The following is a 12,738-nucleotide window of genomic DNA, read 5'->3' as shown; positions in this document are numbered from 1 at the left end:
TTCTGCTGACCGGGTGGTTTGGCCTTCCTGCACTAAATGAGGCCCTTAATGGTCACTCAGTTGCAGTTTATTTTCCTGTAGGTATCAAGCAAATACCACTTGAAATAATTCTAAAAATGCATAAAGGCTACACTGTGGTTTCTCGTCTGCCAAATGCTGGGCTATTTCTTCACTTCTTGGTGAAGTAGTGTGGCCCACTGGTTAGAGGCGGCAGACCCGAGAGCAGAGGACGGCCCGGGACCAGGGTTCGATTCCCGGCGCGGCAGGTTTCTGGACCAGGGTCAGCGGACTCGATAATTCTCTCGCCTCGGTGCCCACTCTGATCAGCGATCACACTCGGCAACTCTGGGCATTAGCTTGCCTCATCTTCACTAACGGCCCCACCAGACCGCCGGGGATGCCTGGTCTCACCCTGGAGATACCCATTAAGGGACCATCTCTCAGGGAAGCCAGGAAGGGTTTCGCAGCGGTCGAAGCGCCTTGGGACCCTACGGGTAAGTAGTGCGCTATATAAATGCCTATACATTTACATTTACATACACACCTCAACATCTCTCCCAAAACAGTTCAAAACCATCTGTTCCCACTGAGTCCAAAAATACCTCCATCTTCCAACTCCTGTTGCTCATTGATAGGCATATAGGCATGATTTTGCACCCCTCAAAGACTACCTGCCACATCACATAGTCATCTCTGAGCCACTCTAAAACGATGGTACTGTTTTGTTGCCCCTTTATATACAAAATGTAATTTACCAACAAAATAGTTTTATGGGTGCCACCACATTAGATACAAAGTTTAAGAGTCTCAGCACTTGATGCCTTGCTCTCATTTCAAACCTTTTTTTGCATACTTATTCCCATTCCAACTTTCTAAATGTATAGTGTTTACCCTCTAACATCATGGTTTCCATGTTCACTGAGCCCAATTCAATCCTCAAAAAGATCTGTGTTGTAGTGGGTACCTCCTTTTTGGGTAAAATCACCTCAAACGCTGCAACCATACCTTCAAACATTTTCATAGCCTCTTGCAAGCTCATCTTTTCACATCGGCTGCAAACAAGCAGTTGTCATGTAGTGCAGAACCTGCTCAGATCTAGACCACCCTTTAAGCACTGATTCTACAGAAGAACCTTTCGAATGATGCTACTGCCGCTGAGCACTTTAGCAGTATGCATCAACAACAATATGAATGGCAACTTAAAAGCACATTTCACCCACATAGCATGCCTGCCACGGCCTCCACTAGTCCAATAGCCTTGGCCACACTACAGCAATTATGCAGTCAACCTAGTCAAAGCAAGACTTCTACTGGACATGACAAGTGATGGATGTCCCTAAATGTTTCTTGTAGCTTTTTGATTGCTATGCCAACGTGCTACGTCTCCGATAAGAAATCTGAACCCTTCTATAAACCCTTTTTTAATCTTCATAGCATCTTCTGTAGTCAGGTAATGGACCAGCTGGGTTATTATTCTGTTTCACCTATGGGAATCTTGGCCTTTTCCACAATCCCTCTTTCATTACGTTTTCTTTTATTATCAACCATGCATCCTTCCCTTAGAATAGGGTTAGTCTTAGAAAGGCAGCGTAAAAACCTGTACACTGTTTGACCATATGGCTGCTGATTTTCGCATGGATGGCACCGTCCATTAGAACCAACATACATTGCAAGCTCTCGTCACACCACTGATTCGTCTTCACTGATTTAAGAAATCAGATCTGTTGTACAGAAATATGTGCTAGAGTGAAGCATTACTATTTAAGATGTTGGAAAGTGGGTTATTGGTAGGGGCAAATGTAGGTCTGCCACTGGCAATAAGGCCACTAACACATGATAGGACTCAGCATAGGTCTTAGAAAATTATTCCTTTGCTCAACCCTTCGTAAAGTGGCTGCGAGCAGACATGCTTAACTTCAAAGACATGTATGTATAGCATTTAAAAACACCATTTCAGTAAATAATTAAGACACAACACAAAATAAAAATCCAAAATCAATTTATACACATAGGTAATATTTTTATCTTTTAAATGATACCAAAATGAAAATAATCCAATGTAGGGAACCAGAGATATGATTTTTTTTAAAGATTAGTCACCTTCTAGTGCTTAGAAACTAACAGCGCCCCTTTAAGTCATTTCATTTTCTCTGTCAGGGACACACCTTTATAAATTGTTCTGAAGAATTCTCACCACTGTAGTGGGCCGCCTTCTTCAGCAAGCGGGGTCCAGTTAGAACACCTTCCTGGCATTCTGCTTCTCAGTCCCAAAAAATCCAAGGTTCTGGAATCTCCAAGAGGGTCCTTGAAAGTGTGAAACTTCAATTCCGCAAACCACTTGAACAAAACCCTTACAAATCCACTGGTACTCCAGGTTTTAAATTCTTTGTGGGGCTGTCCAGGTGATCTCTGCTAACCTGTTGCTTGCAGGGAGTTCAACTCTTGAGTCCTTTGGCAGCAAGGTAATCCACAGGGCTGCAGTTTTACTTGGTGCAGTCTTCAGAGGTCAGGCCTTAGAGTTCCTTGCACAGCAAAATCTTCAGCAGGGCACTTCTTGCTTCATTCAGTTTCAAGCAGCAAATCTGGAGGGCTCTGCCCCTCTCAGATACTTATTCAAAATGCTCTAGGTCAAGCACCAGGTCACTGCTGACCAATGAGAGCAGGGCAACTCTGCATAGTTATGACCACATCCTGTAGAGTGTGGCATTAGTTTGTCCCAGAGTGCATCATTCTTCCAAATTCATAATGGCTGATTTTCCAGCAAGGAGTTAAGAGCTGAATAAACACACCCCCTGGGGTGGCTTATTTACATGGACTCTCCCCCTACCATCTGCACATACCTTCCTTAAGCCTAGCCCTGACTCTGGGTCAAGACTGTCAGAGTGGACTGAAACCCAGGCCTCCCCTCTGCCTTTGAAGAGCATAGTTTACGACGCCACCTCCTGGCCTGGCATTTCTATAGACCAGCACACTGCCCTCCCAGCAGCCTGGCTAATCCACTTACCTCTGACCAATCAGGGCAGACCACTGAAAGGCTGAATTTGGACGTACAAACAAGAAAGTCTCATAACTTCTTGTATGTACACTTTAGGAGAAATTCATCAATATAATATTGTTGGATTCTACCATTCTGGGAAGTCTTTGAATGGTCTGGCTAGTCCTCTCCTATCAATATTTATTAATCAATCACTTCCTACCATGTTAACCTATGTGCCATGGGGTTTGCAATGGGGAAAATGACTTGGGCCACTTTTCAACATCCAGGGCTTATAAAACCATATTTAATAAGTATTTCCCTAATTTCTACAGGACCCCCACTCCCTGTGCAAGTAGGGGAGACTGCAGAGGTTCTGAATCTGCAGAAATCATGCAGATTATCCTTACCCAATTCTTCTAGCCTCAAAGTCGAATTTGAGCAGCTTTTTAATACAATGGAGGGAGTGAAATGTAAAATGTCACTTTCCCCATGCATAAGAAAACTCATTTATAAGGACGCTCCTTATAGATAACTGACCCCCCACCCCTGGGATACCTAGGGGTGACCCTGGGGGTCCCTAATATGCAAAAACATGGTAGGCTTTTCATTTTTAAGGGCCCCTACCCCCAAAGTCGAGTTTGGCACAATTTAAGGTTTAAAAGCAGTCTTGGCCACCAGAGATGCTTTTAAACTGACCTCAGGCTTCAGCACTGCACACATGCTAGTGCAGAAAATCTGCTGGCCTCTAAACTGCCCTGCCCCAGGATACTGGAGACTTCTAGGTAGTTTCAATCCCCTGCCCTATTGCATACTAGGGGCTTATGGGGTAGGTCATGCCAATTACAGGGGTACCCTACCATACCATAGTGTACCCTAGTGTATGTTGGGTGTCTTAACTGTCTTCTAATGTGTCCCTTTTAACTTGGCACTGGGCCTGGTTAAACAGAGCCCAGGGTCAGTCAGAGTCGGTTACCACCTGTTCCAGTCAGCAAAAAGTTGGGGGTGCCCAGGGCACAGGATGACTTTGCAACAAAGATCTACTACATACGAGTCACGCCACAGCCAATGCTTTTGTGTTCATGCATAATATGCCTTAGAGCTCAACTACTTTCAGGCATCCCAGAATTGGGATGTTTTATTTATTTATTAAAAGTTTTATATAGCGCTGGCTAGACCCAGAGTTATCAATGCGCTTTACATAAGGTTGAACAGAAATTATAAAATTACACGTTACATCAGTTACTAGAAAAATATTTCAAGAGTGTAGAAGGCAAAATAAATAGAGTATAGAGGGGTAAGGGGGTGAGGTAAAAGGGGGTAGGAGTTAGAAAGAATGGAGAGAAGAAGGAGGTTCTGCCCCAAGTCCGGCTGGGTAGGTGACGACCGAGGGAAAAGTCCACAGTCCATCTCCTCTTTAGCTATCAGGTAGCTCCACAGGGCATTAGGCAAACAGGTAGGTCTCTGTTGGAAAGTGGGTTATTGGTAGGGGCAAATGTAGGTCTGCCACTGGCAATAAGGCCACTAACACATGATAGGACTCAGCATAGGTCTTAGAAAAGTATTCCTTTGCTCAACCCTTGTTAACGTGGCTGCGAGCAGACAGGCTTAACTTCAAAGACAGGTATGTAAAGCATTTAAAAACACAATTTCAGTAAATAATTAAGACACCACACAAAATAAAAATCCAACACCAATTCATAAAAATAGGTAATATTGTTATCTTTTAAATGACACCAAAACGAAAATAATCCACTGTAGGGAACCAGAGATATGAATTTTTAAAGATTAGTCACTTTCTAGTGCTTAGAAACCAACAGTGCCCCTTTAAGTCATTTCGTTTTCTCTGTCAGGGACACACCTTTATAAATTGTTCTGAAGAATTCTCACCACTGTAGTGGGCCGCCTTCTTCAGCAAGCGGGGTCCAGTTAGAACACCTTCCTGGCGTTCTGCTTGCGGGTACCAAAGTATCCAACACACAATCCAAGGTTCTGGAATCTCCAATAGGGTCCTTGAAAGTGTGAAACTTCAATTCCGCAATCCAGTTGAACAAAACCCTTACAAATCCACTGGTACTCCATGCTTTGAATTCTTTGTGGGGCTGTTCAGGTGAGCTCTGTTAACATGTAGCTTGCAGGAAGTTTCCACTCTTGAGTCTTTTGGCAGAAAGGTAATCCACAGGGCTGTAGTTTCAGAGGGTGCAGTCTTCATAGGTCATGCCTTAGGGTTCCTTGCACACAGCAAAATCTTCAGCAGGGCACTTCTTGCTTCATTCAGTTTCAAGCAGCAGATCTGGAGGGCTCTGCCCCTCTCAGATACTTATTCAAAATTCTCTGGGTCAAGCACCAGGTCACTGCTGACCAATGAGAGCCGGGCAACTCCTCCTAGTTATGACCACATCCGGTGGAGTGTGGCATTTAGTTTGTCCTTCCAAATTCATAATGGCTGATTTTCCAGCAAGGAGGTAAGAGCTGGCTAAACACACCCCCTGGGATATCTCATTTGCATGGACCATCCCAGTAACATCTGCAAATTCCTTTCTTAAGCCTAGTCCTGACTCTGGGTCACTACTGTCAAAGTGGAATAAAACCCAGGACTCCCCTCTTGCCTTTGAAGAGCATAGTTTACGACGCCACCTCCTGGCCTGGCATTCTTATAGAACAGATCACTGCCCTCCCAGCAGCCTGGCTAATCCACTTAACTCTGACCAATCAGGGCAGACCACTGAAAGGCTGAATTTGGACTTACAAACAAGAAAGTCTCATAACTTATTGTATGTACACTTTAGGAGAAATTCAACAATATAATATCGTTGCATTTAATACGACCATTCTGGGAAGTCTTTGAATGGTCCGGCTAGTCCTCTCCTATCAATATTTATTAATCAATCACTTACTACCATGTTAACCTATGGGCCATGGGGTTTGCAATGGGGAAAATGACTTGCGCCACTTTTGTAGCACCAGGGCTTATAAAACCATATTTTATAAGTATTTCCCTAATTCCTACCGGACCCCCACCCCCTGTGCAACTAGGGAAGACTTCAGGGGTTCTGAATCTGCAGAAATATTGCAGATCACACTTACCCAATTCTTCCAGCAGCAAAGTCGAATTTGAGCACCTCTTTAAGACATTTGGGGGAGTGAAATGTAAAATTTCACTTTACCCAGGCTTCTAAAAACTCATTTTATAAGGGCGCTCCTTATAGATAACAGTCCCCCCACCCCTGGAATACCTAGGGGTGACCCTGGGGGTCCCTAATATGCAAAAACATGGTAGGATTTTAATTTTTAAGGGCCCCTACCCCTAAAGTCGAGTTTGGGCACAATTTAAGGTTTAAAAACTGTCCTGGCCACCGATATAGCTTTTAAACGGACCTCAGGCTTCAGCACTGCACACATGCTGGTGCAGAGAATCTGCTGGCCTCTAAACTGCCATGCCCCAGGATACTGGAGACTTCTAGGTATTTCCATCCCCTGCCCTACTACATACTAGGGGCTTAGGTGGTAGGTCATGCCAACTACAGGGGTACCCCACCATACTAAAGTGTACCCTAGTGTAGGTTCGGTGTCTTAACTGTGTTCTAATGTGTTCCTTTTGGCTTGGCACTGGCCCTGGGCCTGGTTAAACAGAGCCCAGGGTCAGTCAGAGTCAGTTACCACCAGTTCCAGTCAGCAAAAAGATGTGGGGTGCCCAGGGCACAGGATGACTTTGCAACAGTCTCAATGGGAAAACAAGTAAAGAACAAAAGCAGCAGCAGGGAAGAAATAAGACAGATGTCAGAAGTCCGCTGGGTAGGCGACGGCCATGGCGGTGTGCCGGAGCCAATCTACCCTATAGATGTTGGTGCAGCTCTACAGGGAATCAGCCATGTATGCGTTTCGGGTTCCACCAGAATAGAGAGAGGAACAGGAGGTGAACCAAAGTCAATACTCGAGAGGGGTAGGGGGTAGGGAGGAGGGAAGATAGGTCAGGAGAGACATCGGTCCTGGTGTTACTGGGGAGAACCTTTCGCAATGTTCTCCAGCTGGCCACTGGTTCAAGATGGTGAGAGGAGAGGTGAGGAAGGGACAGACTCCAGGTTCAGAGCTCCTCGTGGTGAGAAGTCTCCCCTGGTGGCCATCTTAAGGTCAGGCAAGGAGTGAAAATGTGTTCACTGCAAGACAGACTGGCAGTGCTTGAGAAGTCACGCGCTCCCCCTGGAGCTGTCCCTCAGCTGTTCTCTGTGACCCACTGTTGTGTCCCTCGCCTGCTGCCTCCTTCAGGCTCCAGTGCCTGCCTCTCCTCTGCTTCGTGCCCTCTTTAAAATAATGGAAAGTTATATTGAACTAAATGCCAGTGTTCATAGGTGTGTCTTCATAATTGTTATGTGTCAGACATTGTTAACACAAATATAATCTGGCACACAAACTGTGTCCTAAATATCATTTACAAACATATTGGTCCATTAGGTGTAGATTTCCTATTGTAAACTCCAATTGGGCCATATTTCGGTACACGATATTTAAGGCACAATATTTTTGTCAGATGGTCTTCTAACCACAATATTCTGGCCTCTTACGCTCCAGAACATGCTGGGTCCATGGGATAATTGGCAAGAATGAGATAAAATGTTTTCAAAATAACCTGACTCTTTCTCAGATGTGAAAAGGCAGAGCAAGTAACAATTTTCCTGTCTCTGCCTTCAGCCTGTCCACACCGGAACCCGGCCCTTCATCGCTGGCATCCTGGACACGACCAAGGGCATCATGTTCACATCGGCTATGGCAGACACCTACTCCTTGCATCCTCAGCAACAGTCCACTCCATCCATATCACAAATGGAGGTAAAGCAAAGATGTGATGGGAGAAAATATGAAAACACATTGACTGGGAAGGTCTAGGCGTCTATAAATGTTCAGAGTGGGGTGTGCTGCAAGCGAAAGGGAGGGCAGGATATATGTGTGCTTCCTTACAGCTACATTTACTACCATAAATTAGTTTGAAATGACGAACTCTTAGCCTAGGATCCTTGGTAATGGCGCCTTCGCTGGCATCACTGTTCGGAAGCACTCAGGGTCAGCAATGGAGAACAGATAGTGTCGTGTCAGCATTGTCGAGCCCTCATAATCCGCAATGGAGAGGAATCAGTGTGGTGTGTGCATTAGCGAACGCCATGTGCCAGCAGCAGAAATCAATCCACTCAGTGTCAGCAGTGGGGAGTGTTTAGCATGGTGTCAGTGTCAGCAATGGGGATCAGACACAGCGGTGTCAGCATTGTAGAGTCTACCTAGTCAGCAATGGAAAAGAATCTGTGTGGTGTGTGCATTAGAGAACACCCATCATAAGCAACAGAAATCAATCCACTAAGTGACAACAGTGGGGAGCGCTTAGCATGGTGCCAGTGTCAGCAATAGGTAACAGACAAAGCAGTGTCAGCAGTGTAGAGTCCTCGTAGTCAGCAGTGGAGAGGAATCAGATTGGTGTGTGCATTAGAGAACGCCAAGTGTCAGCAGCAGAAATCAATCCACTCAGTGTCAGCGGTAGAGAGCAGGAAGTATGGTGTCAATGTCAACAATGGGGAATAGACAGGCTGGTGTCAGCGTCAGCAATGGGGAACAGACATTGCAGTGTGAATATTGTAAAGTTCTCATAGTCAGCAGTGGAAAGGAATCAGATTTGGGTGTGCATTAGAGAACGACCAGTGTCAGCTGCAGAAATCAATCCACTCATTGTCAGCAGTGGCAAGTGCTTAGCATGCTGTCGGTGTCACCAATAGGGAACGGATAAAGTGGTGTCAGCATTGTAGAGCCCTCTTACTGCACAATGGAGAGGAATCAGCGAAGTGTGTGTGTTAGAGAACACCCAGTGTAAGCAGGCAAATTCAATCCACTCGATGTCAACGGTGGAGAGCAGTGAGCATGGTGTCAGTGTCAGCAATGAGGAAAGATAATGTGGTTTCAGCATTGCAGAGTCCTCATAGTCAGCAATGGGGAGGAATCAGCGTAGTGTGTGCATTAGAGAATGCCTAGTCAGTAGCAAAAATCAATCCACCCAGTGTCAGCGGTGGAGAGTGGTGAGCGGGGTGTCAGTGTCAGCAATGGGGAACAGACAGTGCAGTGTCAGCATTGCAGAGTCCTCATAGTCAGCAATGGGGAGGAATCAGCATAGTGTGTACATTAGAGAACAGAAAGTGTCAGCAGCAGAAATCAATCCACTCAGTGTCAGCGGGGGAGAGCGGTGAGCATGGTGTCAGTGTCAGCAATGGGGAACAGACAGTGCAGGGTCAGCATTGCAGAGTCCTCATAGTCAGCAATGAAGAGTAATCAGCATGGCGTGCATTAGAGAACGCCCAGTGTCATCAGTATAAATCAATCCACTCAGTGTCAGTGGTGGAGAGGGGTGAACATGGTGTCAGTGTCAGCATTGTAGAGTCAGTAATACAGACGAATCAGCATAGTGTGTGCATTAGAGAACGCCAAGTGTCAGCCGCCGAAATCAATCCACTCAGTGTCAGCAGTGGGCAGTGATCGATGCTCGTGTAGGGCGGGACTCAGCTACAGAGAACAGCCATTGACACTGGGCATGAGGTCAGTGGCAGCGAGCACCCGCTGACAATGTCGGGGTGCACTCTTAGTCCACAGAAGTGAGCAGTCAGTGGCGCAGGTCGCATGCCCTCGGGTTTGTTTCTGCATGGAGTTTTGTCATTGTGTCCTGTTCAATCTATTTCAGGGAAGCTTGTCATAGATGAAACTGAACATCCAATGGTTCTGCGCACGAGGCACATTTTAATTGAGGATGGAGGCGAGCTGCACATCGGAAGCGAGGCCTGTCCTTTCCAAGGTCACTTTACAGTCAGCCTGTATGGGAGGTATGAAATGTAAACATTATTATGTATTATTTTTATTAGTTGATGGTAACTGTATTGTTATTATTATAATACTAACTATAATCATCATTATTACGTATTTATTAAGCGCACCTTCACCCCTTGGGGCCTCATGTCACTGAGAAGCAGTCTGCTAAAACCATTATAAAAAGTGAGACTTAAAAACAGCCCGGGTAAGACAATAGGAAAGTTAATAGCATATTTCTGAATGTTGAAGGTCGAAAGGCAAACCAGTCCATATTTTGGGCCTGGGTGCCTGGCGAATGGTCCTCGTGTCCTGGCGAGTATGGTGCCTGGGACAAGCAGTAGCAAGGCGAAGGCAGAGTGAGGGATTCGGCCAGAGGTATGTTTTGAAAACATACCACTGAAGCAGGAATTGTCCATCTCTTAGTGCATCCTTTACAAGTAGAAGGCTCCCTTAGAAAGTTCCCTCTGTTAAACTTTCTATCAGTTCAGCGTTTCCCTAGCTGAGGACACAGGGTGTCTTTTTTCAAGCCACGAGTCTTCAACACTGCAAAATGCATTCATTGTAATTTAGTTAGAGGGGCATCTGGGAAATCCAGACTTTTCCAACTATCAGTCTGTGAGAGAACTGTTACAATGGCGAATACTTCCAAAAGATGTACAAAGACACCACGGGAATATATCCATCCACAGTGGGGTTTATTGTGAGTAATCCCAACTCGCTACAGTTCAAAGGGCATCGGTAGTTTCTGTTAGTAGGTCTGTCAGAGTACTCAGACAAGATCTCCCTAACGTTTATCCCCCAAAATTCCCACCACCCTCAACATGTATCTTACCAGATGCCATCACGTCCTACCTCCTCAACAAACCGTGCGCTTCACAGCTCAGCTTAGTAATGGAAGTTACTGAAAGCACGCATGTTGAGATGAGAATGATCTTTGGAGAGAAGGGGAGATATTTGCCCAGTGCATATCTCCAATAAGCTGTGCAACATACATGAATAATAATCAACCAAAGATCCACAATATAAAACAATCACAATCAGCCAAGGCAACACAATACACAGGAAGCAAACACAGTTAGGCATGAACTTTCTTCATGAGACACCCACAATCAGTCAGACTCCACAACAATGGCTAATGTAACTCAGCTAAGATTCTATGGAACGACCATTCACAATCAGGCACGGATCCACAAACTCAATCAGTTACAAATGCAGTATGAGCCAATAACTATCAGGCATTGCACAATGACCCTATCCAAACCATCCTAGACCCCACAACATAACTTAAGCACAATAGTCCAGCAACCCACAACATGGAGTTCTCACCACTAGATTAAGGATATGCCTGATAAAGCAATTTCATGACGATGTTGAGGACAGGGGCCCACTAGAGAACCCCCTCCCGACACCCAATGAGTCAATGACAATCGATTGTTTTACTGCATGTTGCTCGGGGAGGTTGCTCTCTCATAAGAAAAAAAAACATCCACTTCCAAACTCTTGCTGGGGTGATTGCTGCTCCAAATGCTGAATGGCTTGTATTACGTCTTTATAGAGACCTTATTCCCAAGATAGGTGTATGCCCCATGCATGCCAGTAGGCTTTTCTGCAGATTGAAGATTAATTACTTTGGACAGTGGGCATAGACTCCTTCAGATAAAATGCATCCAAAACTTCTTTACACGCTGGCAAGGGCTAGGCTCTTGGTCTGGGGATGGAGGCTCTATATGCTAGGTGTTTGTGCTGTAACGCAGACTTTATACACCTCACCTGCTGGTGTCCACAAAAAGTGGCGAGCTGGAGGGAGGTCTTCAATGTACCTAATTGTTTGACACATTATAGGTTTCAACCATTCCCTCTGGCCGATAAGATGTTTTATGGCTTTGGCACATCTGCTGCCTAAATGCTGGGGCCATATGCTGGGGTAAAGGACCGCTCCAGACAATTTCAAATTGCCTTATGGATCTATTTTTTCTAATGAAACCTTCTGTACTCATACAACTCTTCCTTGTGTGGTGTCCAGACCTCTAGATATCTGGGCCCCTCGGTGGTGGCACTCCATACAGAGGGGTGAAACCACATAGGTTGAGAAGAGTAAAAATGAAGTAAATTATCTGTATGCTGAATTGGATAGAAACTACACGTCATTGTTTCCACATGGGACTTCAACTGTGCCTAGTATTGGTAATAGAGTAGCCTGCACTTTTTTTTAATTAGGCATAATGTCATTATGCTAATCATTGATGTTGTAAAATGGTGTGGATCCTGAATATGGACAACAGAATACAGATGGCCATTAATATCATAATCAGAACATCATGGGACAAAAAATCCCAAACTAGGTATGGATAGATGTACTATACCGACTTCATATATGTGAGATATCTTCCAGGCACATAGATTTGGAGTTAAGAATAGTACATTTCTGCTTCCCTATATGTACTTAGCTTTCATTACTTTTGTCCACGACATAACTGTGCCCCGATACTCTTGAACAAGATATTCCAGAGTAAAAGAGTGGCTTCTTGACAACCATTGGTGTAAATCCGAATTCAGCACCTGCGTGCATGTACACTAGTATTTGATGTGCATTACACTCTGTTTGGTGTACAGTTATCTATATTATTTGGCTTAATGCATTCTCATAAATGAATAAAAGCGTTAAAAAAAGAATAATGATATCTCTCGCTGTAGTAGCTCAGATTGGTTCACATAGTTCTTCATAACAAGGTTCTCCAACACTCGAACCCTAATCCCTGCCTGGAGACCCTGAGATGGTTTCACTCTTTCTTCTCCACACCATCCTGATCACCCCCCTCTTCTCGAATGCTCATTTCCGGGCGGAAGGGGTTTACACTGGAAGCCTCGGCCCTTCAACATTTCAGAGGCATCCCTCTCCTGTCGTCATTCGGGAAACCACGGAACCC

At 45.0% G+C, this 12,738-nt stretch overlaps 1 protein-coding gene across 1 annotated transcript in view; it reads left to right on the top strand.

Annotated features, from left to right (window-relative positions):
* CEMIP (cell migration inducing hyaluronidase 1) overlaps positions 1 to 12,738 on the top strand; it is an 857,787-nt gene that overhangs the window by 449,765 nt on the left and 395,284 nt on the right. The window contains exons 3-4 of the mRNA XM_086957874.1: positions 7,664 to 7,801; positions 9,687 to 9,825. Of these exons, the coding sequence (XP_086814000.1) occupies positions 7,664 to 7,801; positions 9,687 to 9,825 (277 nt within the window). The remainder of the gene's footprint in view (positions 1 to 7,663; positions 7,802 to 9,686; positions 9,826 to 12,738) is intronic.

This window comes from Lissotriton vulgaris, chromosome 2_1, assembly GCF_964263255.1.
Source record: "Lissotriton vulgaris chromosome 2_1, aLisVul1.2, whole genome shotgun sequence".
Classification (NCBI taxonomy): domain Eukaryota; kingdom Metazoa; phylum Chordata; class Amphibia; order Caudata; family Salamandridae; genus Lissotriton; species Lissotriton vulgaris.
The sequence above is the reverse complement of the archived record's forward strand: the minus strand, read 5'-3'. Positions and strand labels throughout refer to the sequence as shown.